General features: G+C 48.4%; 1 protein-coding gene across 1 annotated transcript; it reads left to right on the forward strand.

Moving 5' to 3' along the window:
• The first annotated feature begins 4,512 nt into the window (after window positions 1-4,512).
• On the forward strand, window positions 4,513-26,094 carry LOC137639520 (uncharacterized). Its single transcript, XM_068371788.1, has 3 exons — window positions 4,513-4,876; window positions 25,378-25,655; window positions 25,768-26,094. The coding sequence occupies exons 1-3, from the start codon at window positions 4,513-4,515 to the stop codon at window positions 26,092-26,094; spliced, it is 969 nt and encodes a 322-aa protein (XP_068227889.1).
• The last annotated feature ends 409 nt before the right edge of the window (window positions 26,095-26,503 follow it).

Here is a 26,503-nt window from a genome sequence, read left to right on the forward strand (position 1 = left end):
GAGCCTCTACCTCTGGGAGAAGAGGTAGTGGATGGTCGTTCATAGGCAGGGATGAAGACCGGTGATTGGGACACCACCGGCTGGGGGACCAACTGAAAGGTCTGTTGTGGTTGTGCAACCACTTGGGGTGTAGCCTGAGCCGGAAACTGGCGTTTGGGTTGACGCTGCTGGGGTAGTGGTTTGGAGGATTTCCTCTTAGGTTGAGGGCCTTCTTCCTGAAAGGATTTTCTCTTGCGGGACATGCCCCATTTGTTGAGAAGGTTCCGATTCTCAGAGACGGCTTTGTCCACGATCTCTTTCACTAGAGCTGTTGGGAAGAGATGCTTGCCCCAGATGTTGGAGGAGATTAGCTTCCGGGGTTTGTGTTTCACTGCTGCGTTGGCAAACACGAATTCCCTGCAGGCTCTCCGGGCCTTGATGAAGCTGTACAAGTCCTTCATCACGGTCACTAGGTGGGTCTTTGCGAGAACTATATACAAATCTGGGACCCTAACGTCCCTGGCCATGACCTCCAGCTGAATTTGGTGAGACAGAGAGGTGACTAGTCTCTCCTTGGTCTCCTGCTCCCGACGAAGAAGGTGATCGTTCAGCTTTGGAAGATCCTCATTGAACTGATGGCCAGCCTCGTCAGGTTCCAGTTTCCCGACCGTAAAAGTGAACTGGATATCTTTCCAGAATCTGTCGTCGGAGGAAGGGCGAGGGAGAGAGACCTACACTCCTCCAAGGTAGGGCAGGGCTTTCCTTCCTCCATCGCCTTCATGACTGCATGGAAGGCCTTTTCAACAAAGGGAAAGGTCGCAGTAGGGGAAGCAAGAAAGGACGGGTGCTTCTTGCTCAATGCTGGCATTTTAGAGTTGGTAAAACCACGACTCTTGAGACACTCTGCCAGCTGGCTTGGGCTTTCGAGTGATCGAACACGATCACTTCTTTGGATTCGGTCTCTTCTGTGGAGGCCGGTTCAGACCTGAGCTGGACGTAACAATTCGGGTAAGCCTCAAAGCTGGAGAAGAACTCCACCTCTTCCAAGAGGATGGACCCAAGCTTCAATCCCATAAAGTGACGTTTGAGCTCCTCTTGATTCTTTCGGAGCCTTTCGTCCATCAGTGCCACCAGCACCTGGATGGCATCTGCGGTGGCTGGTAGCACGGGCAGCGAGGCGGCGGAGGTAGAGGGGACTGGCTCCTCGACCACAACGGGGGTTACTGGAGGTGTTTGGGCGACCGCGTCCTCAGAATCAGGGAACCCCACCTGATCCTCTTCATCCTCCAGATCCTCACCCATGAGGGTCCTCTCGGTGTTGTCGGAGACTTCCGACATCTCCACTTCGTCGAGATGACACTTTCGGAGTGTAGCCGAAATGTCGGGTTCAACAGTAAGTAGGACGCAGGGGATCTGATCCTGGGGGATCACAGAGTCCGACAGAGCTTTAGGGAAAAGCAAGGCCCTCATCTTCTCGTTGGGAAGATAAGGCCCGGTGGCGTTCTTCTGGAAACCGCGCACCCACTTGCGCAGTTTCTCTCGAGCATTGTCCCTGGCCTCTGCGGACGGAGGGTTGTTGAACGCCTCATCAAGGAGGCCTTTGCAGGTTGAACAGGACTGTGGATCCCAATATTTAAGGTTGCCCTTTTTCGCTGCACAGGGGCCGTTGGTCCGGCAGGCCTTATGCCCGTAGAAGTTCGGGCGGCGAACTCCGCAGAAGGAGCTCTCACACTTCAGGTTCTCCTCCTGTAAAAGAAAGAGATCATGAGTACATGGAAGACAGGGTTATGGCTTACATTACTCTCAAAATTAAGATTCACTAATCTGTAGAATTGGTTTTTATGTGAGCTCAGGATACGTGAGCTAGAAGGGAAGTAGGAAGACACATACTTGTGAGTCCCGTCCAGCCAGTTACCGTGACCTTTTCTGCCGACAATTCCTTAGGGCCTTAGGTTCTAGGGGAGGGAATGGTATCCCTATGGGGGAGCAAAACTTAGGCTTGCTTATAAACGAATTGTCTACAGAGTGGAGAGAGTCTGAAATCGTTCAGAACCTAGAGAAAAGAAGGGGGAAAATAGGATAAAACCCCCTTATATTTGAGTAGGTCCCGGCAAGAGACTGCACTGAGAAGCACAGAGTATGCTGGAAATATTGTACTGTACAACTGTACACCCCAGCCACTGTCTTTAAGGTATGAAATACCAAAGAAAGAACAGTCTGGCTATACGGCTGTATTAGGTCGACTGCCGGCACGGGGCCAGCAGCCGGGGGGAGGGGTGCTTGTCCATGGAAGCCGCAGGAGCGTCGCCGGCAAGACGGCGGCAAGCAGGAGGCCGGTCCGGCGGGGTGAATCCATCTAAGGCTACACACTGAGCAGCAGAGAGGTAGGAGACACCTATAAGGGCGACCGCCGCCACGGCGGCAGGTCCCCGGCAGGGCGGTGGCCTCCGGCAGCTGGCAGGCTGTCGGCGTTGGTGAATCTAGCTGGGTACATAAGATGGAGGGTTGTCTGAGATCCCCGGCAAGGGGCGGCGGCCCCCGGCAGCCGGCAGGCTGTCGTCTTAGGTAATCATCAGATAGGAACATCCTATGAAGTAGGAAGGTCACATGGGGTGCCGGCGGCTAGCGCCGGCAGGCAGAGGCGGCAGTGGACCGGCACCATGATAGAAGAGAGAAAGATAAGGAGGGAGTGGGGAAGGGTAATGTCCGATACCCGACCGGCTTCCCTCCGGAAGGAGTGCTCTCATGATAGGAGGGGATATGCCTATCACCCGGCGGCAGGGGGCCGGCAGACGGCTGGATGCCTATGGTAATCCAAGGGAGGCTCAGAGGACACTCAAAAGGGGGGAGAGGGTGTTCTTCTGCCGGCAGGCCGGCTGCCAAACCTACCCTATAGTTCGACTATGAGAGGGAAGTGTAGCAGAGCGGCCAGCCAAGAAGGAGAGCACAGCTTAACCTACAACTCTCCCCAAGGGAGGAATTGTAGGACAGCGGACAGGGGTGTGAAGGCAAGCCAACACAAAGGGATAGAGTGGGGGTAGGGGTCTAAGGGAGCAGAAGGGGTTGCAACCCTAAAGCTCCCAAGGAGTGGGGGAATCTGTTAGATGCTATACTACCCAGGTAGGAGAGAAACGCTCTCCAACCCTAGGGTAGGTTAGCTCAGAGTAGGCACAGCACTGGTGTACTGTCCTAAACTATAATAATACAGAATCCCCCAAAGCCTAACCTAAACCAGGAGAGCTTCTCCTAGATTAGGGAGGGCTGGGAAGACATATCGCTAGGCCACAGGAGGAAGGGACGTGTCCCAACTAAGAGCAGTCTAGGGGGAAGGGTAGGGCCCTTCCACCTTCAGTCTCAGTCGATACCTAAAGGGAAATGCGTTACCTAAGGGTTGACTGGGATGAACGATAGGTACTCTGGGGTTCTGTCCGAGGTCCCCCCATATACTATGGTAGGGAAGAGGGAAGAACGATCTAGCCAAACCTACCCGAAAATTATTCCGGGTAAGGGGGCTAAGATATAGCAAAGCTACCCAGAGGGAGGTTACCCAAAGGTAACAGGGGAGATAAGGAAGCATACAAGGGCCCCAACGTTGGGTTAGGGGATGTGACATGGATGGACCAGGCACAGTCCCTTGTATGGTCCCTAGAAGGCGAACGATATGTGCAACACTGAATCTTGTATATGTTTAAAAATGCCTTTATCTTCATTAACATTAACACTAGGAACACTTATTATATCATGCAGAAGTAAACATGAACACTAGGCTGCGGCCTAGGCTAGGCTAAAAGTCTAGTATGGGGTCGGCTAACTAACAGTGCCGAAGAATACCATCGGCATAAAATAACTAATTCCTAGCAATGAAGAGTAAATAACTAATGATATTTAATTAGTTATAAGGCCGAGAAGGCTGTTCTGGCTATCTAAATAAAGCATGCGAGGCAAACAGCAGCATCATAAAATGGCGCCTCCGGGCAAGGCACAGCTCTGCCACAAAACACAAGATTTCAGCGTAAAAAATCGTTACTTTACGGCCAGAGCTTATTTAAACAATACAAGAACCTGGTAATCAACTTTCCAGAAGAACGCGAGGCAGAAGGTTGAGACATGGCGAAGGATGCACAAGATAATCGGCGATCACTGGGAAAACAAACCAATGTTGGAAGCTACCAGACAAGGAATGAGGACGGACATGACGTCACACAGTATGGCGGACTGTTTGTTTACGTTGCGAGTACCGTAACAGTAACAAAGGAAGGGTAACTTTGGAACGGCTCCTCAGTTACCTCGCCACCTTTCCCCCTCGAAGCGTAAAGGCTATGTGGGGTGCAGATAGCCATGTGGCGTGTTAATGCATGCGTCCCCTGTTGATACACGATATCCTAGAGGGAAACCTTTAGGGTACTCGCACCAGAAGTTAGAATTCTGTGAACCTTTAGTTTAATTCTCTGGGAATATTTATGATAGTCATATATACCCAAAGGAAGCTACTGAAGGAACCTTCCATCAGGACGACATGGCTTGAGCCCAAAAATGCCCCTGGACATCGAGCATCCAGAGAAGTTTAGAAATGTTGCTGAACCCAATTCTGTTACAACACAACGGCAACAGTGTTGTGAAGAATTTAAGATTTACATTGAAGCTTTAGATACCATGAAAGATGGCCAAAAGAAGGCGTTATTTCTGTACACAGCCGGTAGAGAGGTTCGGAAAGTGTTTAAGACACTACAGCCTACCGATGACACTAATGAAGCTGCAATTAAGGCTCTTACCACATATTTTGCCCCTCAGGTCAATAAATGTTTTGAAAGGTATCAATTTACAGCACAGGCATATCAGAAAGACCATGAAAGTTTATATTCATTTGTGACTAGACTTAAGAATTTAGCTGTTTCATGTGAATTTCTAGAGTTAGAAAATGTTATCATAGATCAAGTTATTGCCCATTGCACATCACAAGAGCTAAGAAAGAAATTATTGCACGATAAAGATTTAACACTAGAGAAGGTATTGATTATAGCAGAGCTCTAGAAAACGGATTTTGAGCGTAGCAAAAAATCTATTTTTGGGTGAGGTAGCCATGTCGTCCTGATGGAAGTTCCTTCAAAGGTAGCTTCGTAGGTATATTTGACTACAGTGATATATCCCAGAGAATTTACCAAAGGTATCCAGAATTCTAACTCCTGGAGCGAATATCCCTTAAAATTTTACGAAGGGATATCGCGTAATATCAGAGGACGTATTGTTGACACGTCTCATGGCTATCTACACCCCCAATAAAGCTTTCACTACGAGGGGAAAGAGAGGCAAGAATAAGGTGAGTCATTCCAGAGACATCGCTCTCGACGAGTCACTACTGCTCTGCAAATAGTGCGCCTGTCCGCCACCGCGAGGCGCCACCGTCATTCTTTGTAGCTTTGTAGGTGTTGCAGATACAGTACCCCAGGGAGGGATTCATAATCATTTTGTCCCAAAAGAGGGTGGGTCCATCAGGACGACATGGCTACCTCACCCAAAAATAGATTTTTCGCTACACTCAAAATCCGTTTTTTGGGCTCAAGCCATGTCGTCGTGATGGAAGTGTACCAGAGCATTAATGTATCTGTGGATTTCCAATAGTGCCGTTCATCTCGAGCTAAATCTTTCCTCTTCGGTCTTTAGACCTAGAGACACTTGATGTTACCGTTATACATCGATCAGCTGATCATAAAATATGTCAGTGCTTCCTGCCCCCTACAGGGAAGAGTCTGGCTAGACTCGAGGAAAAAACCCGAGGGTTGTGAGTTCAGGGAACAATCTAGCAAACAGTTTGTATATTAGTGTCAACATATACGTAAAGCATAGTCTGTCCTAGGATGGAATTGGCTTGGGCAGATTACTGTAGCTCCCGGGTCTGTCGTGAAGAGACGGACAGGTTTATATATGTGTAGGAACACTTTGAGCGGTAAAATGAACAGTCTAGTACAACAAGATCTAACCTGTTTGCCTGGAACACCATGAATCTTAGTTCTGGTATTGACTTAAATATCAAAAGAGTCAAGGATGCTCTGACTTATACATTTAAATAACTATTTAAATAAATATCTGCGGCGAAAGAGACGCAAATATTCGTTCTATTGTTTATTACAAAATAGAAATCATGGTTGTAAACAATTACAATGTATGTTGAACAATTCTACATACAAGCAAAAAACAGTAATAAAAGGATAAAAAGGGTTTGCCTGAAAAGGAAAACATTAGCCACTCAAGGGAAATATGCAGTTTTGCTATACAATCTGTTGTTAGTAAAAACACTGTGCATATAAGAATGCCTGGCACTTGTGTCAGTTTATTATGCTTAATGTCACCTGTGTAGGGAGAACAGTCTATAGTGTTATCGCTTAAACACAAAACTCAACACGATATGTCTCACGAGTCTATCGTGCACACCCTTCACTATAAATCCCTAATAGTGCACTGTTCTTCGCAGTAATCAAGCAGCGGGTTTTATCACACTGCCCGCCGCCACCACATGAAACTTAATTTCTTGTAATTTCTTCACGTAGTGCTTGAAGAAGACCCTCGAGGACTTCCATCCAGTATAAGCACGAAGACTTTCAAACGACATCGTTTGGAAGAGATTCAGAGACGAGGCAACCTTCCTCGGATCATGACCTGCGGGTGTACTGTCTGGATCCGCTCTGCGAATGAAGTAGGTGATTTTCACCCTAATCTGTTTCAAGGATAACGTTGAACCGGAAGTCTCTCCCCTGAAAAGCTGACCTCCCTTAAAGTCTGAAGTTCAACGAAGATAGACCTTTAGGCATTCCACTGGGCAGAGGGATGCTTCTTCCTTCAGAGGGCAGATTCTCCAGGGACCCCACCTTTTAGATTTCGTTGGAAAAGTCTACCTGGAAGGCATAAAGTATTGGTCTGGCCAGGGCGGATTTACATGTAGTAATCGTATTGGCTGCTAAACCTTGTTCATGAAGATGGATGAAGAAGGACAAACAGAAGTTCGTAGAAATCTCCTTAGGTTCCTTCGCCTTGACAAAGGCCACCCATTTTTTCCAGAAAGACTCATATTGTCTTCTTGTTGACTTTGACTTGTATTCTTCTAGGAAGTTGATACTGTCCCTGGAAATCCCAAACCGTTTCTTGACCGCTAAGGCGAGAAAATCATGAGATGAAGGTTCTGGGTTTTCACTGATGAAGCTGAGACAGTCAATTTCTGCACTTGCTGAGTCAGAACTGGGTCCGGCAACGGGATCAGTTTCAGGCGTAGTTCCGTTACCAGGGGGAACCAAACGCTGTTGGGCCACTTGTGGGCCACTATTGCTGCCGTCCCCCGAAAGGATCTCAACTTGTCGAGGACTTTCAGCAGAGGGTTGGTTGGAGGGAATAGGTAGATCTTGGACCATCTGTTCCAATCTATGGACATTGCATCCATTGCTTCCGCTAGAGGATCCTCGTACGGGGCTACATACCGGGGTAGCTTCTTGTTGTCGCTCGTTGCGAAGAAGTCTATCTGCAGTCCTGAGACTTTGCGTAAGATGAAGGAGAACGATCTTGTGTCTAGGGACCATTCTGACTCTATCGGTTTGGTTCTGGATAGAGCGTCCGCTGTCACATTGCGGAACCCCTGAAGGTGGACTGCTGACAAGTGCCATCTCTTCTTCTCCGCTAAGCGGAGGATGGCTAGTATCACTTGATTTATGTGAGGCGATCTCGAGCCCTGTCGATTTAGGCATCTCATTATGACTTCGCTGTCTAGAACCAGACGGATGTGGATTGAGCAGCGGAGTTTCAGTTTCTTTAGGGAAAGAAAAACTGCCATGGCTTTCAGGAAGTTTATGTGGAAAGTTTTGAAGAGGGGAGACCAGGTTCCTTGGACTTTCCGATGGTGAGAGTGACTCCCCACCCGTCTTTCGAGGCATCCGTGTGAACGGTGAATGACGGTGGAGGTGGTTGTAAGGGAACCCTGTTCTTTAGGTTCTTGGCCTCCGACCATGGCTTGAGTAGGGATCGCAGACGATTTCATGTCGGTCTTTTTAGATCTCTTCGAGCGTTTGATGAGTATTTTCTCCAGACTCCTGATGCATCTTTTAATTGTGCTCTCAATACTGGATCTGTCACTGAGGCGAACTGGAGAGACCCCAACACTCTCTCCTGTTGCCTTCTTGATATCCTTGCGGATCGAAGAAGGCTTCTGACAGATCCCGCTATCTCTTTCCGTTTCTGTGATGGAATGGAAAGGCAGTGCGACTGCAAGTTCCAGTGGACGCCCAGCCACTGAAACTTCTGAGCTGGAGACAGTCGGGATTTTTCCCGATTGATCTTGAATCCCAAGTGTTCTAGGAACTGGATCACTTCCATGGAGGCTTGCCTGCATTCTTCTTCGGATGCTGCCCACACCAGCCAGTCGTCCAGGTAGGCTACCACCTGGATTCCTTTTAGGCGTAGTTGATGAATGACTGCATTCGCAAGCTTGGTGAATACCCTTGGAGCTATGTTTAGTCCGAAGGGCATGGCTCTGAAGACATACTGTCTTCTTTGTAGTTTGAATCCCAGGTAGGGGGAAACTTGACGGCTGATCGGAACGTGCCAGTACGCATCTGTCATGTCTATGGAGACTGTGTATGCCCGTTTGGGCAACAGGGTCCTGATGTGTTGAAGCGTCAGCATTTTGAACTTGTAGTTCACTATGAACTTGTTGAGTGGTGACAAGTCCAGAATTACTCTGAGCTTTTCCGAGTCCTTCTTCGGAACACAAAATAGCCTTCCTTGGAATCTGACTGACTTCGTCTTCCGTATAACTCTTTTGTTCAAGAGTTCCTGAACATATTCTTCCAATATGGGGGTTGAGTGTTGGAAGAATTGAGGGAAGGTTGGTAGAGTTGAGCTCCAACTCCACCCTAGTCCGTTCTTGATTAGGCTGTGGCCCCAGGGATCGAAGGTCCAACGATCCCGAAAGTAGAAGAGTCTCCCTCCTACCGGTAGCATCTCACTTTGAGTGCTGGGAGGAGGATTTACCTCCTTGGCCACGTCCACCCCTGTTGCCCCTACCTCTGGAGGGGCGTCTGGAGGAGCCTCGAAAGGCTCGAGACTTCGGCCGAAAGGTCGTAGACTGCCTTTCAAACACTGGGGTGAACACTGGTGACTGAGTCGCCAGGGTTTGGGGCACCAGTTGAAAGGTGGTGGGTGGTTGTGCCACCGTCTGGGGCACCGTGGCCACGGGAAGCTGCTGTTGTTGCTTAGGCCGAGAGGGCACTCTAGGTCGTTTTGATCTATTCTTCGGCTGGGGACCCTCGTCAGCTGAAGATTTCCTTTTGGTGGACAAGCCCAACTTGGAAAGGAGGTTCCTGTTTTCAGTGGCGGCTTTGTCCACAACCTCTTTGACCACTTCACTTGGGAAGAGGTCTTTTCCCCAGATGTTGGAAGCTATCAGCTCCCTGGGTTCGTGCCTCACCGCAGCTGAGGCGAACACGAACTCTCTGCAAGCCCTTCTGGCTTTAATAAAGTTATACAGGTCTTTAGTCACCGTCGTCAGATGGGCTTTGGCGAAGACCATGTACATGTCTGGTTTATCTGGGATGCTTGCCATTGTCTCCAGGCCAGTCTGTAGAGACAAGGAAGTGGCTAAGCGTTCTTTTGTCTCCTGCTCTCTACGCAGGAGAAAGTCCGAAAGCTTCGGGAGGTCTTCACCGAACTGTCGTCCGGCAATATCTGCCTCCAGCTTCCCGACTGTGAAGGTGTTGTGGACATCCTTCCAGTCTGCATCGTCTGATGGGAAGGCAAGGGAGAAGGGTCTACACTCTTCCAGTGTAGGGCACGGTTTCCCTGCCTCGACTGCCATTAAGGCTGCCTTGAGCCCTTTGTCCATAAAGGGAAAGGCACGTTAAGGATCAGCAATGGAGGACGGGTGCTTCTTGCTTAGAGCTGGCACCTTAGAGCTAGTATAGGCCCTCTCCTTTAAGGTGGTGGTAAATAAGACCTGAGCCTTAGAGAGTGCAAGGACAATCGTTTCCTTGGGCTCTGTCTCCTCTTTGGATGCGGGTTCCATCCTGAGACGGACGTAGCAATCCGGGTAGGCCCCTTTGCTGGGCCAGAATTCAATTTCCTCTACTGGGACAGTACCCAGTTTATCCGAGAGGAAGATCTTCCCGCCCGACATGGGCATGTGCTCTGCGTACCTCCAAGGGTTAACGTCAGAGAAGGCAGGGAGATCCTTAACGTTTAGCTTCTTTGGAGCCAAACGTGCCACTACCAGTTGATGTATCTCGGTCCGAAAAGAGGCCTCCTTCTCGGTCGATTTCTGTTGCATGTCTTGCACCATGGACAGCAACGAGTGCAAAGTACTCGTAATCGAATCCAGTTGGGGCGCAGTGGGGGAAATAGAAGGCACCGGCTCATTCCCTGTGGCCGATGACACCGAAATCGTATCGGCTTTCTCAGTTTGTGGTTCAGGTGGAACTTCATCCGCCTGATCCAACTCCTCCACTAGGAGATTGTTCTCAGTCTCCTCTGAGACAACTGACATGTTGTCCTCAAGTTGGATGTTCTCCAAGGCATCCGAAACTTCAGATTCTACCGGAACCTGAACAAGGGGAATCTCAGGTTGAGCCTGGGGAATAACTGCATCCGAAGATGCCCTAGGGAAAAGACATGCCCGCATCCTTTCGTTAGGAAGGTATGGGCCAGAAGTATTCTTCTGGAAACCCCTGACCCATTTACGCAGCTTCTCCCTTGCTGCGTCCCTTGACTCAGTGGACTTTTGGTCATCAAAAGCCTCTTTTACTAGGTTGTCACAAACGGTACATACCTGCAGGTCCCAATACTTGAGAGCCCCCTTGGTGACAGCGCAGCGAGCATGGGCCCTGCACATGTCGTGGCCGCAGAAGTTCTTACTGCGGACCCTGCAAAAACTATTCCCGCACTCGGGATGCTCCTCCTGTAAAGAAAGTTAAAGTATATTAGTATTCGGTGAAATTCTCAAATTTCAACATACATAATATGTTTTTTGGGCTCAAGCCATGACGTCCTGATGGAAGGTTCCTTCAGTAGCTTCCTTGGGTATATTTAACTACAGTGGATATTACCAGAGAATTAAACTAAAGGTTATCACAGAATTCTAACTTCTGGTGCGAGTACCCTAAAGGTTTCCCTCTAGGATATCGTATATCAACAGGGGACGCATGTTTAACACGACACATAGCTATCTGCACCCCATATAGAGTTAACACTTTGATATGGAAAGGTGGTTGAGTAACTGGGGAGCCGTTCCACAGTTACACTCATCCGTGGCTGCTTTTGGTACTCGAGACGTAAACAAACGGGCACCATTGCTAAATGACATCACGTCCGTCCTCATCCATTTGCCTGTAGCTTCTTTGCTAAGTCGCATTTTTCCAAGTGCTTACTTTATCAGCTTACATCGCCATTATGTCGCTACCTTCAGCCTCGCCTTCTTCTGGAAAGTTGAGTACCAGGTCCCAGTATTGTTTAAATAAGCTCTAGCCGTAAAGTAACTTCTACTTTTCGTAAAATATTGCGTTTTGTGGCAGAGCTGTGCCGATACCGGACGCGCCATTTTATGTCGCCGCTGTTCATGTTGCATGCTTTATTTAGTTAGCCAAAACAGCCCCCTCCGGTTCTTTAACTAATTAATATTATTAGTTATCTAGTCTTCATAGCTAGGAAATCTTTATATCGTGTTTTAGCACTCATCAGACTCGGTCGCTGTTCGACCCCATACTAGATCGCTAGCTTAGCCCCTAGGCTGGACAGCCTAGTGCTTGTTTTTATGCATGATATATACCAGTGTTCCTAAGTTAAGTTATGAAGATTGTGGCATTATTAAACATACTATTTACTATGATGTAAGTGTTTTCGCCTTCGGGGACCATGTAAGGGACAGTGTTGATTGTGTATCATCCCCTCCTAACCTAATGTAGGAACCCTTATATGCTCCCTAATCCCCCTGCATGCGGGCATTCCCTCTGGGTAGTCTTGCTTTCCCTTCTATATAGGGGAATCTTGTCTACAACCAGAGTATTTATCGCTTCTCTGCCTCCCCTAAGGGAATGACCCTCCCTTAGGGTCGTGCCTGAGAGATTAGGAAAGGCCCTGCCCTTCCTCAGTTGCACCTGGTTGGGTTGCTCCTTCCTCCCTGTAACTAGCGATGTGTCTTTCAAGCTTTCCTAGCCTAGGAGTTAGTCCTCCTACTCTAGGTTAAGCTCTGGGGATTGACTCTGCCTTATTGTAGTTTGAGACGGTACATTAGTACCGTTCTCATTCTGGGCTACCTATCCTAGGTTAGGGAGCGTTCTCCCTTACCTTGGTGGCCGTTCTCATGCAGAGTCTCCTCTTTGGAAAGACCTATTCTTCTCCCTCCCCACCTATCCCTTTGGTGTAGGCTTGCCTACACACATCTGTCCTTAGTCCTACAACTCCTCCCTTGGGTGGAGTGGTAGGGCTAACTTGTTCTCCTACTGAGCTGGCCGCTCTGGTACACGTACCCTTCATGGCGTTCTATGGGGGTGGTTGCCGGCAGCGGTCCTGCCGGCGGTGGATTCCCCCCTCTTTGAGTGCCCTCTAACCCTCCCTTGGGTTACCACAGGCACCCGGCCAACTGCCGGCTCCCTGCCGCCGGATGTTAGGAGTATCCACTCCTATCATGAGTGCACTCTCTCCGGAGGGATGCCGTAGGGGTATAGGATCTTACCCCTTCCATCCCTCCTTACCTTTCTCTCCTTCTATCCTGGTGCCGGTCCCTTGCCGTCTCTACTGCCGGCGATAACCGCCACTACCTCAGGTGACATTCTTTCATAAGATACCTTCCCCCCTCTAAGACGTCAGCCTTCCGTGTGCCGGAGGCTGCCGCCTTCCGTTGGCTTACCGCCGACGTCCCACCCTTCGTTTTACCTAGTAACAGCCGGCCGACTTCCGGAGTCGGCCACCCACATGCCGGCATTGATTGCCGGCAATCTAGGTATACGACAATATACACATATATCTTATGAATTGATCCAAAGCTCACCATGCCGTCAGCCTTCGGCTGCCGGAGCTGCAGCCCACTGCCGACGACCCGCCGCTGTGCCGGCGGTTGCCGCGATGGTATTATCCTTTTAGATACTCAGTGTGTCTGTCTTGATGCCTTCCACCCTGCAGGACCGGCCTCGGGTGTGCCGTCGGTCTGCCGGCACCCTCATGAGACGTTAAGGGACATGCACCCCTTCCATGTCTGCCGGCAACATGCCGACAGTCAATATACTGCAGCCAGATGGCTTGGCCACTTACATATAGGTATTGTCTTACCATCCAAGATTGTGGCTATGCTATTTGTTTGCACATTACAATATTCCAGCATACTATGTGTATCTTAGTGCAGTCGATTGCCGGAACCTACATTTAATAAGGGGTTTATCCTATACCCCTTCTACCCCAGGGATCTGAGTGGTCTCAAACCCTACTACACTCTGCGGGCAATTTCTGTTAGAAGCCTAGCTTGACTCATCCATATGGATTTCCCTCATTGTGACCTTCGGACAAAAAAGAAATTGTCTACAGATAAGGTTACGGTAACCGACTGGGCGGGATTCACAAGTATGTGTCTATCCACTTCCATTCCTGATCATTAATCTGAAGCATTAAAATGCTTTATAATTAAATTAATTTTAAATTTAGAATTAAGATATCTTAATTTTAGAGTAATGTGAGTTATTCTTATGCCTTCCATGTACTCATGATCTCTTTCTCTTACAGGAGGAGTATATGAAGTGTGAGAGCAACTTCTGCGGGGTGAAGCGCCCGGACTTCTACGGGCACAAGGAGTGCCGGACCCACGCCCCCTGCGCCGCCAAGAAAGGCGACTTGAAGTATTGGGACCCGCAGAATTGTACAGTCTGCAAGAGTCTTCTGGTCGAGGCGTTCGACGATCCTCCGTCTGCGAAGGCAAGGGACAACGCTAGGGAGAAGCTACGCAAATGGGTGCGTGGCTTCCAGAAGAACGCCACCGGACCGTATCTTCCCAACGAAGACTTGAGGGCCTTGCTTTTCCCAAAAGCATCAAAAGACTCAGTGGTCCCCCGTGATCAGATTCCCACCGTCCAGATCGTGGTGGAACCTGACGTTGTCATGGCTCAGTCCATGCATGAGTGCCATCTTGATTCCGACAACGTGGAACGTATGTCGGAAGTGTCGGAAGAGACGGAGAAGAACCTCATGGGCGAGGAACTCGACTATGAGGAAGATCAGGTGGAATACCCTGATTCAGAGACTGAGGTCGCTCCTGCTCCCCCAGCAACTCCTGCACCATCCGAGGAACCTGTTCCTTCGACTTCTGCCACCCCGGACCCTCTTCCATCGGCTACTCAAGAGGTCTTCAAAATGCTTGAAGCCCTCATGGACAAGAAGCTGCGTGAGACTCAGGAGCAATTCCGGACGACTCTCGTCGGCTTCAAGCAACCGAAAAAGATTTCGGTTAAGGACCTCCCCACCTGCTCGGAAGCCAACCCATGGAGATACGCCGAGCATATGCCATTTACAACTGGCAAGATTTATATCAGTGAAAGGGTTGGCTCTATTTTGCTGGAAGAAGTGGAGTTCTTCCCAAATTTCGAGGCTTATCCGGACTGTTACATCCGGCTCATGTCCGAACCAGCCTCAAAGGAAGAGACCGAACCAAAAGAAGTTATTGTGTTCGATCTTGCGAAGGCCCAAGCTATGTTAGCTCAGGCAGTGAAGAGTCGGGGTTTCACTAACTCCAAGATGCCGGCGCTTAGTAAGAAGTATCCAACCTTCGTTGCGCCAAATACTTGCGGGCATTCCCTCTGGGTAGTCTTGCTTTCCCTTCTATATAGGGGAATCTTGTCTACAACCAGAGTATTTATCGCTTCTCTGCCTTCCCTAAGGGAATGACCCTCCCTTAGGGTCGTGCCTGAGAGATTAGGAAAGGCCCTGCCCTTCCTCAGTTGCACCTGGTTGGGTTGCTTCTTCCTCCCTGTAACTAGCGATGTGTCTTTCAAGCTTTCCTAGCCTAGGAGTTAGTCCTCCTACTCTAGGTTAAGCTCTGGGGGTTGACTCTGCCTTATTGTAGTTTGAGATGGTACATTAGTACCGTTCTCATTCTGGGCTACCTATCCTAGGTTAGGGAGCGTTCTCCCTTACCTTGGTGGCCGTTCTCATGCAGAGTCTCCTCTTTGGAAAGACCTATTCTTCTCCCTCCCCACCTATCCCTTTGGTGTAGGCTTGCCTACACACATCTGTCCTTAGTCCTACAACTCCTCCCTTGGGTGGAGTGGTAGGGCTAACTTGTTCTCCTACTGAGCTGGCCGCTCTGGTACACGTGCCCTTCATGGCGTTCTATGGGGGTGGTTGCCGGCAGCGGTCCTGCCGGCGGGGGATTCCCCCCTCTTTGAGTGCCCTCTAACCCTCCCTTGGGTTACCACAGGCACCCGGCCAACTGCCGGCTCCCTGCCGCCGGATGTTAGGAGTATCCACTCCTATCATGAGTGCACTCTCTCCGGAGGGATGCCGTGGGGGTATAGGATCTTACCCCTTCCATCCCTCCTTACCTTTCTCTCCTTCTATCCTGGTGCCGGTCCCTTGCCGTCTCTACTGCCGGCGATAACCGCCACTACCTCAGGTGACATTCTTTCATAAGATACCTTAGCCCCTCTAAGACATCAGCCTTCCGTGTGCCGGAGGCTGCCGCCTTCCGTTGGCTTACCGCCGACGTCCCACCCTTCGTTTTACCTAGTAACAGCCGGCCGACTTCCGGAGTCGGCCATCCACATGCCGACATTGATTGCCGGCAATCTAGGTATACGACAATATACACATATATCTTATGAATTGATCCAAGGCTCACCATGCCATCAGCCTTCGGCTGCCGGAGCTGCCGCCCCCTGCCGACGACCCGCCGCTGTGCCGGCGGTTGCCGCGATGGTATTATCCTTTTAGATACTCAGTGTGTCTGTCTTGATGCCTTCCACCCTGCAGGACCGGCCTCGGGTGTCCCGTCGGTCTGCCGGCACCCTCATGAGACGTTAAGGGACATGCACCCCTTCCATATCTTCCGGCAACATGCCGACAGTCAATATACTGCAGCCAGATGGCTTGGCCAATTACATATAGGTATTGTCTTACCATCCAAGATTGTGGCTATGCTATTTGTTTGCACATTACAATATTCCAGCATACTCTGTGTATCTTAGTGCAGTCGATTGCCGGAACCTACATTTAATAAGGGGTTTATCCTATACCCCTTCTACCCCAGGGATCTGAGTGGTCTCAGACCCTACTACACTCTGCGGGCAATTTCTGTTAGAAGCCTAGCTTGGCTCATCCATATGGATTTCCCTCATTGTAACCTTCGGACAAAAAAGAAATTGTCTACAGATAAGGTTACGGTAACCGACTGGGCGGGATTCACAAGTATGTGTCTATCCACTTCCATTCCTGATCATTAATCTGAAGCATTAAAATGCTTTATAATTAAATTAATTTTAAATTTAGAATTAAGATATCTTAATTTTAGAGTAATGTAAGTCATTCTTATGCCTTCCATGTACTCATGATCTCTTTCTTTTACAGGAGGAGTATATGAAGTGTGAGAGCAACTTCTGCGGGGTGAAGCGCCCGGACTTCTACGGGCACAAGGCGTGCCGGACCCACGCCCCCTGCGCCGCCAAGAAAGGCGACTTGAAGTATTGGGACCCGCAGAATTGTACAGTCTGCAAGAGTCTTCTGGTCGAGGCGTTCGACGATCCTCCGTCTGCGAAGGCAAGGGACAACGCTAGGGAGAAGCTACGCAAATGGGTGCGTGGCTTCCAGAAGAACGCCACCGGACCGTATCTTCCCAACGAAGACTTGAGGGCCTTGCTTTTCCCAAAAGCATCAAAAGACTCAGTGGTCCCCCGTGATCAGATTCCCACCGTCCAGATCGTGGTGGAACCTGACGTTGTCATGGCTCAGTCCATGCATGAGTGCCATCTTGATTCCGACAACGTGGAACGTATGTCGGAAGTGTCGGAAGAGACGGAGAAGAACCTCATGGGTGAGGAACTCGACTATGAGGAAGATCAGGTGGAGTACCCTGATTCAGAGACTGAGGTCGCTCCTGCTCCCCCAGCAACTCCTGCACCGTCCGAGGAACCTGTTCCTTCGACTTCTGCCACCCTGGACCCTCTTCCATCGGCTACTCAAGAGGTCTTCAAAATGCTTGAAGCCCTCATGGACAAGAAGCTGCGCGAGACTCAGGAGCAATTCCGGACGACTCTCGTCGGCTTCAAACAACCGAAAAAGATTTCGGTTAAGGACCTCCCCACCTGCTCGGAAGCTAACCCATGGAGATACGCCGAGCATATGCCATTTACAACTGGCAAGATTTATATCAGTGAAAGGGTTGGCTCTATTTTGCTGGAAGAAGTGGAGTTCTTCCCAAATTTCGAGGCTTATCCGGACTGTTACATCCGGCTCATGTCCGAACCAGCCTCAAAGGAAGAGACCGAACCAAAAGAAGTTATTGTGTTCGATCTCGTGAAGGCCCAAGCTATGTTAGCTCAGGCAGTGAAGAGTCGGGGTTTCACTAACTCCAAGATGCCGGCGCTTAGTAAGAAGCATTCAACCTTCGTTGCGCCAAATACTGCGACCTTCCCCTTCATCGAAAAGGCCTTCACAGCGGTCATAAAGGCAGTGGAGGAAGGGAAACCTTGCCCTGCACTGGAGGAGTGCAGACCCTTCTCCATTACTTTTCCCCCCGATGATAGGCACTGGAAAGACATCCAGTTGACCTTCACGGTAGGAAAACTGGAACCTGATGTGGCCGGTCGTCAATTCAATGAGGACCTCCCAAGGCTGAATGATCACCTCCTTCGTAGGGAACAGGATACGAAGGAGAAACTCGCCGCTTCGCTGTCCCATCAGGTACGGCTCGAACTCATGGCCGGGGATACCAGAGTCCCGGACTTTTACATGGTCCTTGCTAAGTCGCACCTGGCGACTGTAACCAAGGACCTATATAGCTTCACTAGGGCTCGCAGAGCCTGTCGAGAATTCGTGTTCGCCAACGCAACGGTGAAACACGAACCCCGGAGACTGATTTCCTCCAATATCTGGGGCAAGTATCTATTCCCATCTACCTTGGTGAAAGAGATAGTGGACAAAGCTGCCACGGAGAATAGGAACCTTCTCCATAAGTGGGGCATGTCCCGAAAGAGGAAGTCCTCTCAGGACGATGGCCCTCAGCCTAAGAGGAAATCCTCGAAGCCCAGACCCCAGCAACGTCAACCGAGACGACAGTTTCCGGGTCCCGCTACTCCCCAAGTGGCTACGCAGCCTCAACAGACCTTTCAGTTGGTCCCCCAACCGGTGGTGTCGCAGTCGCCGGTCTTCACCCCTGCCTACGAGCAACACTCGACTACCTTTCGTCCCAGAGGTAGGGGCTCAGGCAGAGGTTCCGGCAGAGATTCTTCTCGCCGTCCCTCTAAAGGCAGAGGAGGAAGGGGAGCTAGCGGCCGAGGTAGCAAACCCTCGGGACACCAGAAGCAACGAAGTGCTTCTGGTGGGAGGAAGACTCCGCCAATTCCAGGATCGTTGGACCTTCGATCCCTGGGCACACAGCATCGTCAAGAAAAGACTGGGCTGGAGCTGGACTCAACCACCCCCAGCCTTCCAGCAATTCTTCCAACAGTCAACCCCCCTCCTGGAAGAATATGTCCTGGAACTCTTGAACAAGAAGGTGATCAGGAGGGTAAAGTTAACCAGGTTCCAAGGGAGACTCTTTTGTGTTCCCAAGAAAGACTCTGACAAACTCAGTCATTCTAGAATTATACCCCCTCAACAAGTTCATTGCGAACAACAAATTCAAGATGCTGACTCTGCAACAAATAAGGGCCCTTCTGCCTCAAAGGGCCTACACGGTCTCCATAGACCTGGCGGATGCCTACTGGCATATCCCAATGAATCATTACACTTCCTCCTACCTAGGATTTCGACTCCAAAGGAAAAGTTACGCCTTCAGGGCCATGCCCTTCGGGCTCAACGTGGCTCCAAGGATCTTCACCAAGATAGCAGACGCAATCGTCCAACAGCTACGTCTTCAGGGCGTCCAAGTGATGGCCTACCTAGACGACTGGCTAGTCTAGTCGACATCACCCGAAGATTGTGTGAGACCCTGCAACAAAGTCACCCAGTTCCTAGAGTATTTGGGCTTCAAGATAAACGCTGAGAAATCTCGCCTCTCTCCAGCTCAGAAGTTCCAATGGTTGGGAATCCATTGGGACCTTCAGTCACACCGCCTTTCCATCCCACAGAAGAAAAGGAAGGAAATAGCAGGGTCTATCAGAAGGCTTCTAAAATCCAAACGGATCTCAAGACGACAGCAGGAACAAGTCCTCGGCTCTCTACAGTTCGCCTCTGTGACAAACCCAGTGCTTCGCGCACAGCTAAAGGAGGCCGCGGGAGTCTGGAGACGTTTCGCATCCATCGCTCGAAGAGACCTCAAGAGACGGCTTCCAAACAGACTTTGCTTACTCTTAAAGCCGTGGTCAGAAGCAAAGGCCCTGAAAAGTTCTATCCCTCTTCAACACCCGCCTCCATCGATCAACATCCACACGGTGGTAGTCAGATGTCTCAATCGTCAGGGCTCGAGATCGCCCCAGATAAATCAGGTGCTTCTTCCGATCTTTCGTTTGGCAGAAAGGAAGAAATAGCACCTGTCTGCAGTTCACCTACAAGGATTCCGCAACGTGACGGCGGACGCTTTATTGAGGACAAGCCCAATAGAGTCGGAATGGTCTCTAGACGCAAGATCATTCTCCTTCATCTCTCACCAAGTCCCGGAACTTCAGATCGATCTCTTCGCGACGAGCGACAACAATCAACTTCCTCGATATGTGGCCCCGTACGAGGACCCCAAGGCAGAAGCAGTGGATGCCATGTCACTGGATTGGAACAGATGGCCCAGGATATACCTGTTCCCCCCTCCCAACCTTCTGCTGAAAGTCCTCTCCAAACTGAGAACCTTCAAAGGGACAGCGGCCCTAGTAGCTCCCAAGTGGCCCCGGAGCAACTGGTTCCCCCTTAGACTTCCTCGAGGAGTACAAGACAGAGTCTACCAGAAGGTAGTACGAATCTTCCTGGAGAAAGTGGGTCTCATTTGTCAAGGCAAAAAATCCTACGGAAATCACCATTGATTTTTGTATGTCCTTCTTCATTCACCTTCATGAACAAGGCTTAGCGGCCAACACGATTTCCACCTGCAAATCGGCCCTGACTAGACCACTCCTATACGCCTTCCAGATTGATCTGTCCAGTGATATCTTCAATAAACTGCCAAAGGCATGCGCTAGACTACGCCCAGCACCCCCACCAAAACCTATCTCCTGGTCCCTGGACAGGTGCTCCATTTTGCTTCTAGCCTGGACAATGATTCGTGCCCTCTGAAAGATTTGACTCAAAAAGTTATCTTCCTTTTTGCTCTCGCCTCGGGAGCCCGAGTCAGTGAAATAGTGGCATTATCAAGAGAAGAGGGTCATATCCTGTTCGCAGAGACAGGAGAGCTTACCCTCTTCCCTGATCCGACGTTTCTCGCTAAGAATGAACTACCCACCAAGAGATGAGGCCCTTGGAAAATCTGCCCCCTGAAGGAAGATGTCTCTCTATGCCCAGTGGAGAGTCTTAAGGTCTATCTTAGAAGAACTTCAGACTTCGGTGGAGGACAACTCTTCAAAGGAGAAACATCGGGTAGCGACCTGTCACTGAAACAACTAAGAGCGAAAATCACCTACTTCATTCGCAGAGCGGATCCTGACAGTACACCCGCAGGTCACGATCCTAGAAAAGTTGCTTCTTCTCTGAACTTCTTCCAGAGTATGGATTTCGAAAGCCTCAAGAGCTTTACAGGCTGGAAATCATCGCACGTTTTCTTCAAGCACTACGCAAAACAAGTGCACGAAGCGAAGCATTTCGTGGTAGCCGCAGGTAGTGTTATGGAACCTGCTGTTTAACTCTGCATAGAACAGTGAGTTACTTGGGACTTTAACTCTACGGGTGCCTGTGTTGACCCTTTTTGTGATACATAGTGGTTTCATGGACACTTAGTGTTTCTATTAGACTGTTCTTACCAAGGTGAAATGTCATAGACTTTACATGAGTGTCACATGCCCTAGGGCATGATGTGTTTCCTTTGAAATTTTATAAAAGACTGGTGTTCCTCTGGAACTTGTGTTTCTAAAAGTGAATTTTCCTTTCAGAATCAAGATCAAAGTCTTTATTTTCTATGTACATTATTCTTTTATTATTGTAAATAAACTCTATATTCATTATTGTAATTACTGCCATAATGATCTGCAATCCTAGAAATAAAATGTCTATTTTATTCCATGTGCGTCTCTCTTCGCTCCTATTCCTTATCAAGAAATATACGATTGTTATAGTTTCATTTACCCCTTTTCCCTGAAGAACAGGAAAGAATAATATAAGTAATTATGTTATATGCTCACTCATGCCTTGATAATGTTCCTATTCGAATATTAACCTTTGTCCTGTCTCCGAGACCAGACCGATCTCTCCCCCAGGGGTAGTAGTAAATGTTATTTACTTACCTATACTTGATAATATTTCTACCCGAATATTAACCTTTGTCTTGTCTCCGAGTCCAGCGTGAACTCTCTGCAGGGTGAGTAGCTCTTCAATGATCGCTTCGAGATGTTCCTATTGTCCACCAGGACTTCCTTGCCAGGGGGGCAGGAAGCTAGTTCATCATAGAATCTCTGGTAAGGACAGGTTCTATAATACTGTTCGAAGCCCTTGGCACTTGGATTAAAAGGGGAAAAATTCCACGATACATTAATTCTCTGGTACACTTCCATCAGGACGTCATGGCTTGAGCCCAAAAAACGGATTTTGAGCGAAGCGAAAAATCTATTTTTGGGTGAGATAGCCATGACGTCCTGATGGACCCTCCCGTCTATTCAAGTTCAGCCTTTCAGGCCCCTCCCTGACCTGCTGTATCATGGAGATTAAAAGAAGCTGAGCTCAGGATGAGGACGGACGTGACGTCATTTAGCAATGGTGCCCGTTTGTTTACGTCTCGAGTACCAAAAGCAGCCAGGGATGAGAGTAACTGTGGAACGGCTCCTCAGTTACTCAACCACCTTTCCATATCGAAGTGTTAACTCTATATGGGGTGTAGATAGCTATGTGGCGTGTTAATACATGCGTCCCCTGTTGCTATACGATATCCTAGAGGGAAACCTTTAGGGTACTCGCACCAGAAGTTAGAATTCTGTGATAACCTTTAGTTTATTTCTCTGGGAATATCCACTGTAGTTAAAAATACCCAATGAAGCTACTGAAGGAACCTTCCATCAGGACGTCATGGCTATCTCACCCAAAAATAGATTTTTCGCTTCGCTCATAATCCGTTATATTAGCTTGGATAGGGTAAACTATAAGTAGGAAAGACACCTACATGTGTTTCCTGTCCAGCCAATTGCTATGACCTCCTCCAATATTGAAAGCAGAATTCTCAAGAATCTTTAGGGGAAGATGATATCCTATGATATAAGTGTATCTTAACACAATCTTCCAGTTTCAATAATGGGGATTAAGGACAATAATGGATCATAACCATTAAAGGAAGAGAGAATTGCTCTCTTATATGTGATAGTCTCACAATAGGCTGCCCATGAAGCACCTTGTAGGTTGGAAAAACTTTGGGCTGCAGTACTGACTGTTTGGCAACAAGTTGTCAGACTTGTCAGGCCTGCCGGCGTCTGCCGGGCAGGCCGGCACATGCCGGACAGGCCGGCACATGCCGGCCTATTCTGGGCTATTAAAGGCAAGTATTGTCTTTATAACATTGAGTGATAGGCCGCCGGCAACGGGGCTGCCGGCGGTGGCGGCTCTGCCGGCCGGCAACAGCCCTGCCGGCTGCCGGCGGAGGCGGGACTGCCGGCGGAGGCGGGACTGCCGGCCGGCAACGGCTCTGCTGGCCGGCAACGGCTCTACCGGCCGCCGCCGGTCTCATGGATCTGCCGGCCATCAGTGATACTGCCGGCCGGCGGTGGCTCTGCCGGCCGGCAGCCGAGGATCCTTCCATCAAGGGGACCCAAGGCAGTCAGCGGTAGAGGACCAGAAATGGGTTGCTGGCTGCCGGCCGGCAACTCAGCGGCCGGCAGTCGGTACCCGAATGTCCAATGTCTTTGGCCCAGTATGAAAGTACGAGAGAAAGAAAGGATGGAGGAAGGCAAGGGTTCAGTCTTGCCGACCTGTATCCAGAAGGAGGGTTCAAGTGGAAGGGGGAATTAAATTCGGGGTTCCACCCAACCATATCCCAGTCATGAGGGATAATGGAAGGCAGTCCAAGGGAGGACCGATGAACACTCTAAAGAATATGAGGATACCCGCCGGCAGACGGCCTAGCCGGCGACAGACGGGGAACCTCAGGCCAGTCATACAAGAACCCTAGGGTCTATGTAAAACGACGGCCAGGAGGGTGTTGGATCATTCAACACGAAAGGGATAGCGGGGAGGGGGTAGGTGTCCTATAGGTAAGGTAATGTCCGAAGGCACTACCCAACCTAAAGGATTCTGGTCTCGTAAAGTAACCTCAGGTAGGGGAAGTCATTTCCCCAGGTTGGGTTAGTCAAGGGAGAGGGTGCCCGTAGGACCCCGACTCACAGGAGAGCAGAATCTCGTACCAGAGACCCTAGGCAATGAAGAAATCCTTTCTTCGGTCTAGGGTCTACCAGCACAGGACTGTCTGCTATGCCAAGGAAGGGGGAATTGTCATACAAAACTCCCAAGTATGGCCTAGGGAGGTCTAGCCTCCTGAAAGAGCAGCTTAACCTGACCTGGGAAATCATTTCACCAAGACAGGGAGATGCCTAACACAGACTGATACTCTGATGTCTCGTCCTAAACTCAAAACCGACTCCGTGGTTAGGAGAAAGAAAACGGAACGTCTCAGTAAAACTTTGTCAGAACTCGGTTCACTGCAAAGAAAACTGAGAATAGCCTAGGCTAATCAGAGGGAAGGGGATTGCTCTTAAATCTCCTAGGAGATTGGTATCGACTTTAAGGTATAGGAGGGATCAGTCTCCCTTTAAAAGGCAATACAAGACCAATGGGGATATGTATGAAAGTATACTAAAGCCCCTAGGCTAGTAGCCTAGGAGCATTGAGAATCGATCACCGAAACTCTCTGTATACTATCTTGGAAGAGGAAAGCATAATTAAGTGATATAAATGTGTAAAATATTGCCTGTGCTTCAATAAAACTTTACCAGGAAGGTTATATCATGCATGAAGTGTGAGGGTGCCTAGGCTAGGAAGCCTAGCACTCGTGAGGCTCGTTCATAATAGCCAAATTCACGACAACAAAGACATAATATAAGAATCCCTAGCTAAAAATCTAAATAGCTAAAGTTATTAAAGCGTATAAATGCCGGGAAAGAATCGTTCTGGCTAACTAAATGAACAAAAGAACGACCGCGTCACTGACGCCATCCGGCTGGTAACAGCTCTTGTTACATTAATTACGATCTCAATCGAAAAGCAAAACAGGCAAGAGCTTTCATTTACACAAGATAAAGATATTACTTAACTTTCCGGAAGCTGATTAGGCTGGGGAAGACATCATAACTCCAAAAAAACTCCAAAATAGCGCGAGAGAACTGGGAAAAACACCGGTCTATCGAAGCTACAAGCGAAAGAATGATGGTGGCGCCTCGCCTTGGCGGACAGGCGCACTATTTGCAGAGCAGTAGTGACTCGTCGAGAGCGATGTCTCTGGAACGACTCACCTTATTCTTTCCTCTCTTTCCCCTCGTAGTGAAAGCTCTGTTGGGGGTGTAGATAGCCATGAGACGTGTCAAGAATACGTCCTCTGATATTACGCGATATCCCTTCGTAAAATTTTAAGAGATATTCGCTCCAGGAGTTAGAATTCTGGATACCTTTGGTAAATTCTCTGGGATATATCACTGTAGTCTAATATACCTAGGAAGCTACCTTTGAAGGAATTTCCATCACGACGACATGGCCTGAGCCCAAAAACATCATATAGCCAAAGTAGTATAATAGGTAATTCTCTAAGCAATTATATGGAAAGTTCTAAAATTAGTTAGATAGGCTTAAAGTTGAAAGACAATGAGAATCAGAGAAAGAATACGTCAAAGCTTAGTCATAGGAAATTGCCGAACTCTAATGCTTACAAATACCAGAATCAGACCTATACGCAGAAGGAACAGGAAAAACCTAAATGCTATAGGTGTTGTAAAACTGATCATCTTGCATACGAAGCAAAGAAATGCCCTGCTATAAGACAAACATGACAGAATTGTAGAAAGACGGGACATTTTTCAAATGTTTGTAGATTCCCTAAATAGTATGCAAAGAAAATCAATGCAGCAGTTGATACTATAGGTCAAGAGAATAATGCGGAAAATTTCCATAATAATCAGGTTAGGTCAGAAGCTGATTTTGCGTTTCGCATTAATTCCGTTAACAAAGGTGCAAAAAAGCACATATTGGTAGAAATGATCATAAATGGTAAACCAATTGAAATGCAAGTTGACACAGCGGCTGATGTATCAATTATGTATGAGAAAACAGCTAAAACCATTCCTAAGTTGTTATTAGAAAGTACAAATAGACTTTTGAAAGGTTATAATGGTTTTGATATTCAGGTAATAGGTGCTTCGAACTTAGAATTACAGTATAAAGATTAGAAGTTAGACAAACTTTACTAGGTTTGGACTGGTTACATTATATAAAATTAGATTGCCTAGTATTTTGAAGGTTACAGATACACAAGATGAACAAGAGAATGAAGTCTCTGTGTATAATATGCTATCAGAATATCAAGACGTATTTGAAGATAGAGTTGGTTCAGTAAAGAACGCAAAGGTAATTATAGTTTTGAAATCAGATAGTACTCCTAGATTTTTTGCTCCAAGACCAGTACCATACGCATTGAAAAGTGCAGTTGAAACAGAAATAAAAAAGTTAGAGTGTGAAGGTTCTTGGGGAAAAGTTACATACTCAGATTGGGCTACACCATTACGTATTGTGAAGAAAAACGGTCAGGTTAGGTTATGTGGAGATTACAAGGTAACGAATCCATAGCTTCAGGTAGCTTACCATCCAATACCAAATCCAAAAGACATGTTTGCAACTATGTCAGGATGTAATGCATTTTCTAAGTTAGATCTTAGTCAAGCATTTCAACAGCTTCCCATGGATGAAACTTCACGAGAACTATGTACAGTAAATACATCCTTTGGTTTGTATAGGCCAAAGAGATTGCCTTATGGAGTAGCAAGCAGTCCGGCTATATGGCAACAAACTATGGATGAGATTTTTTCAGGAATGCAAGGAGTATTCTCATCGAATTTTCCATTTCATTTAAATTCTCTTTTCGCCACACTGTGGTTCACTGTATATATTTATTCCGCTCCCTCAGAGCTACAATATAATGTACCTATCATTTCGCTACCTATTTCTATTGACTTGTATTTCAAGTATTTGTACGTGT

Source organism: Palaemon carinicauda, chromosome 4 (genome assembly GCF_036898095.1).
Source record: "Palaemon carinicauda isolate YSFRI2023 chromosome 4, ASM3689809v2, whole genome shotgun sequence".
NCBI lineage: Eukaryota > Metazoa > Arthropoda > Malacostraca > Decapoda > Palaemonidae > Palaemon > Palaemon carinicauda.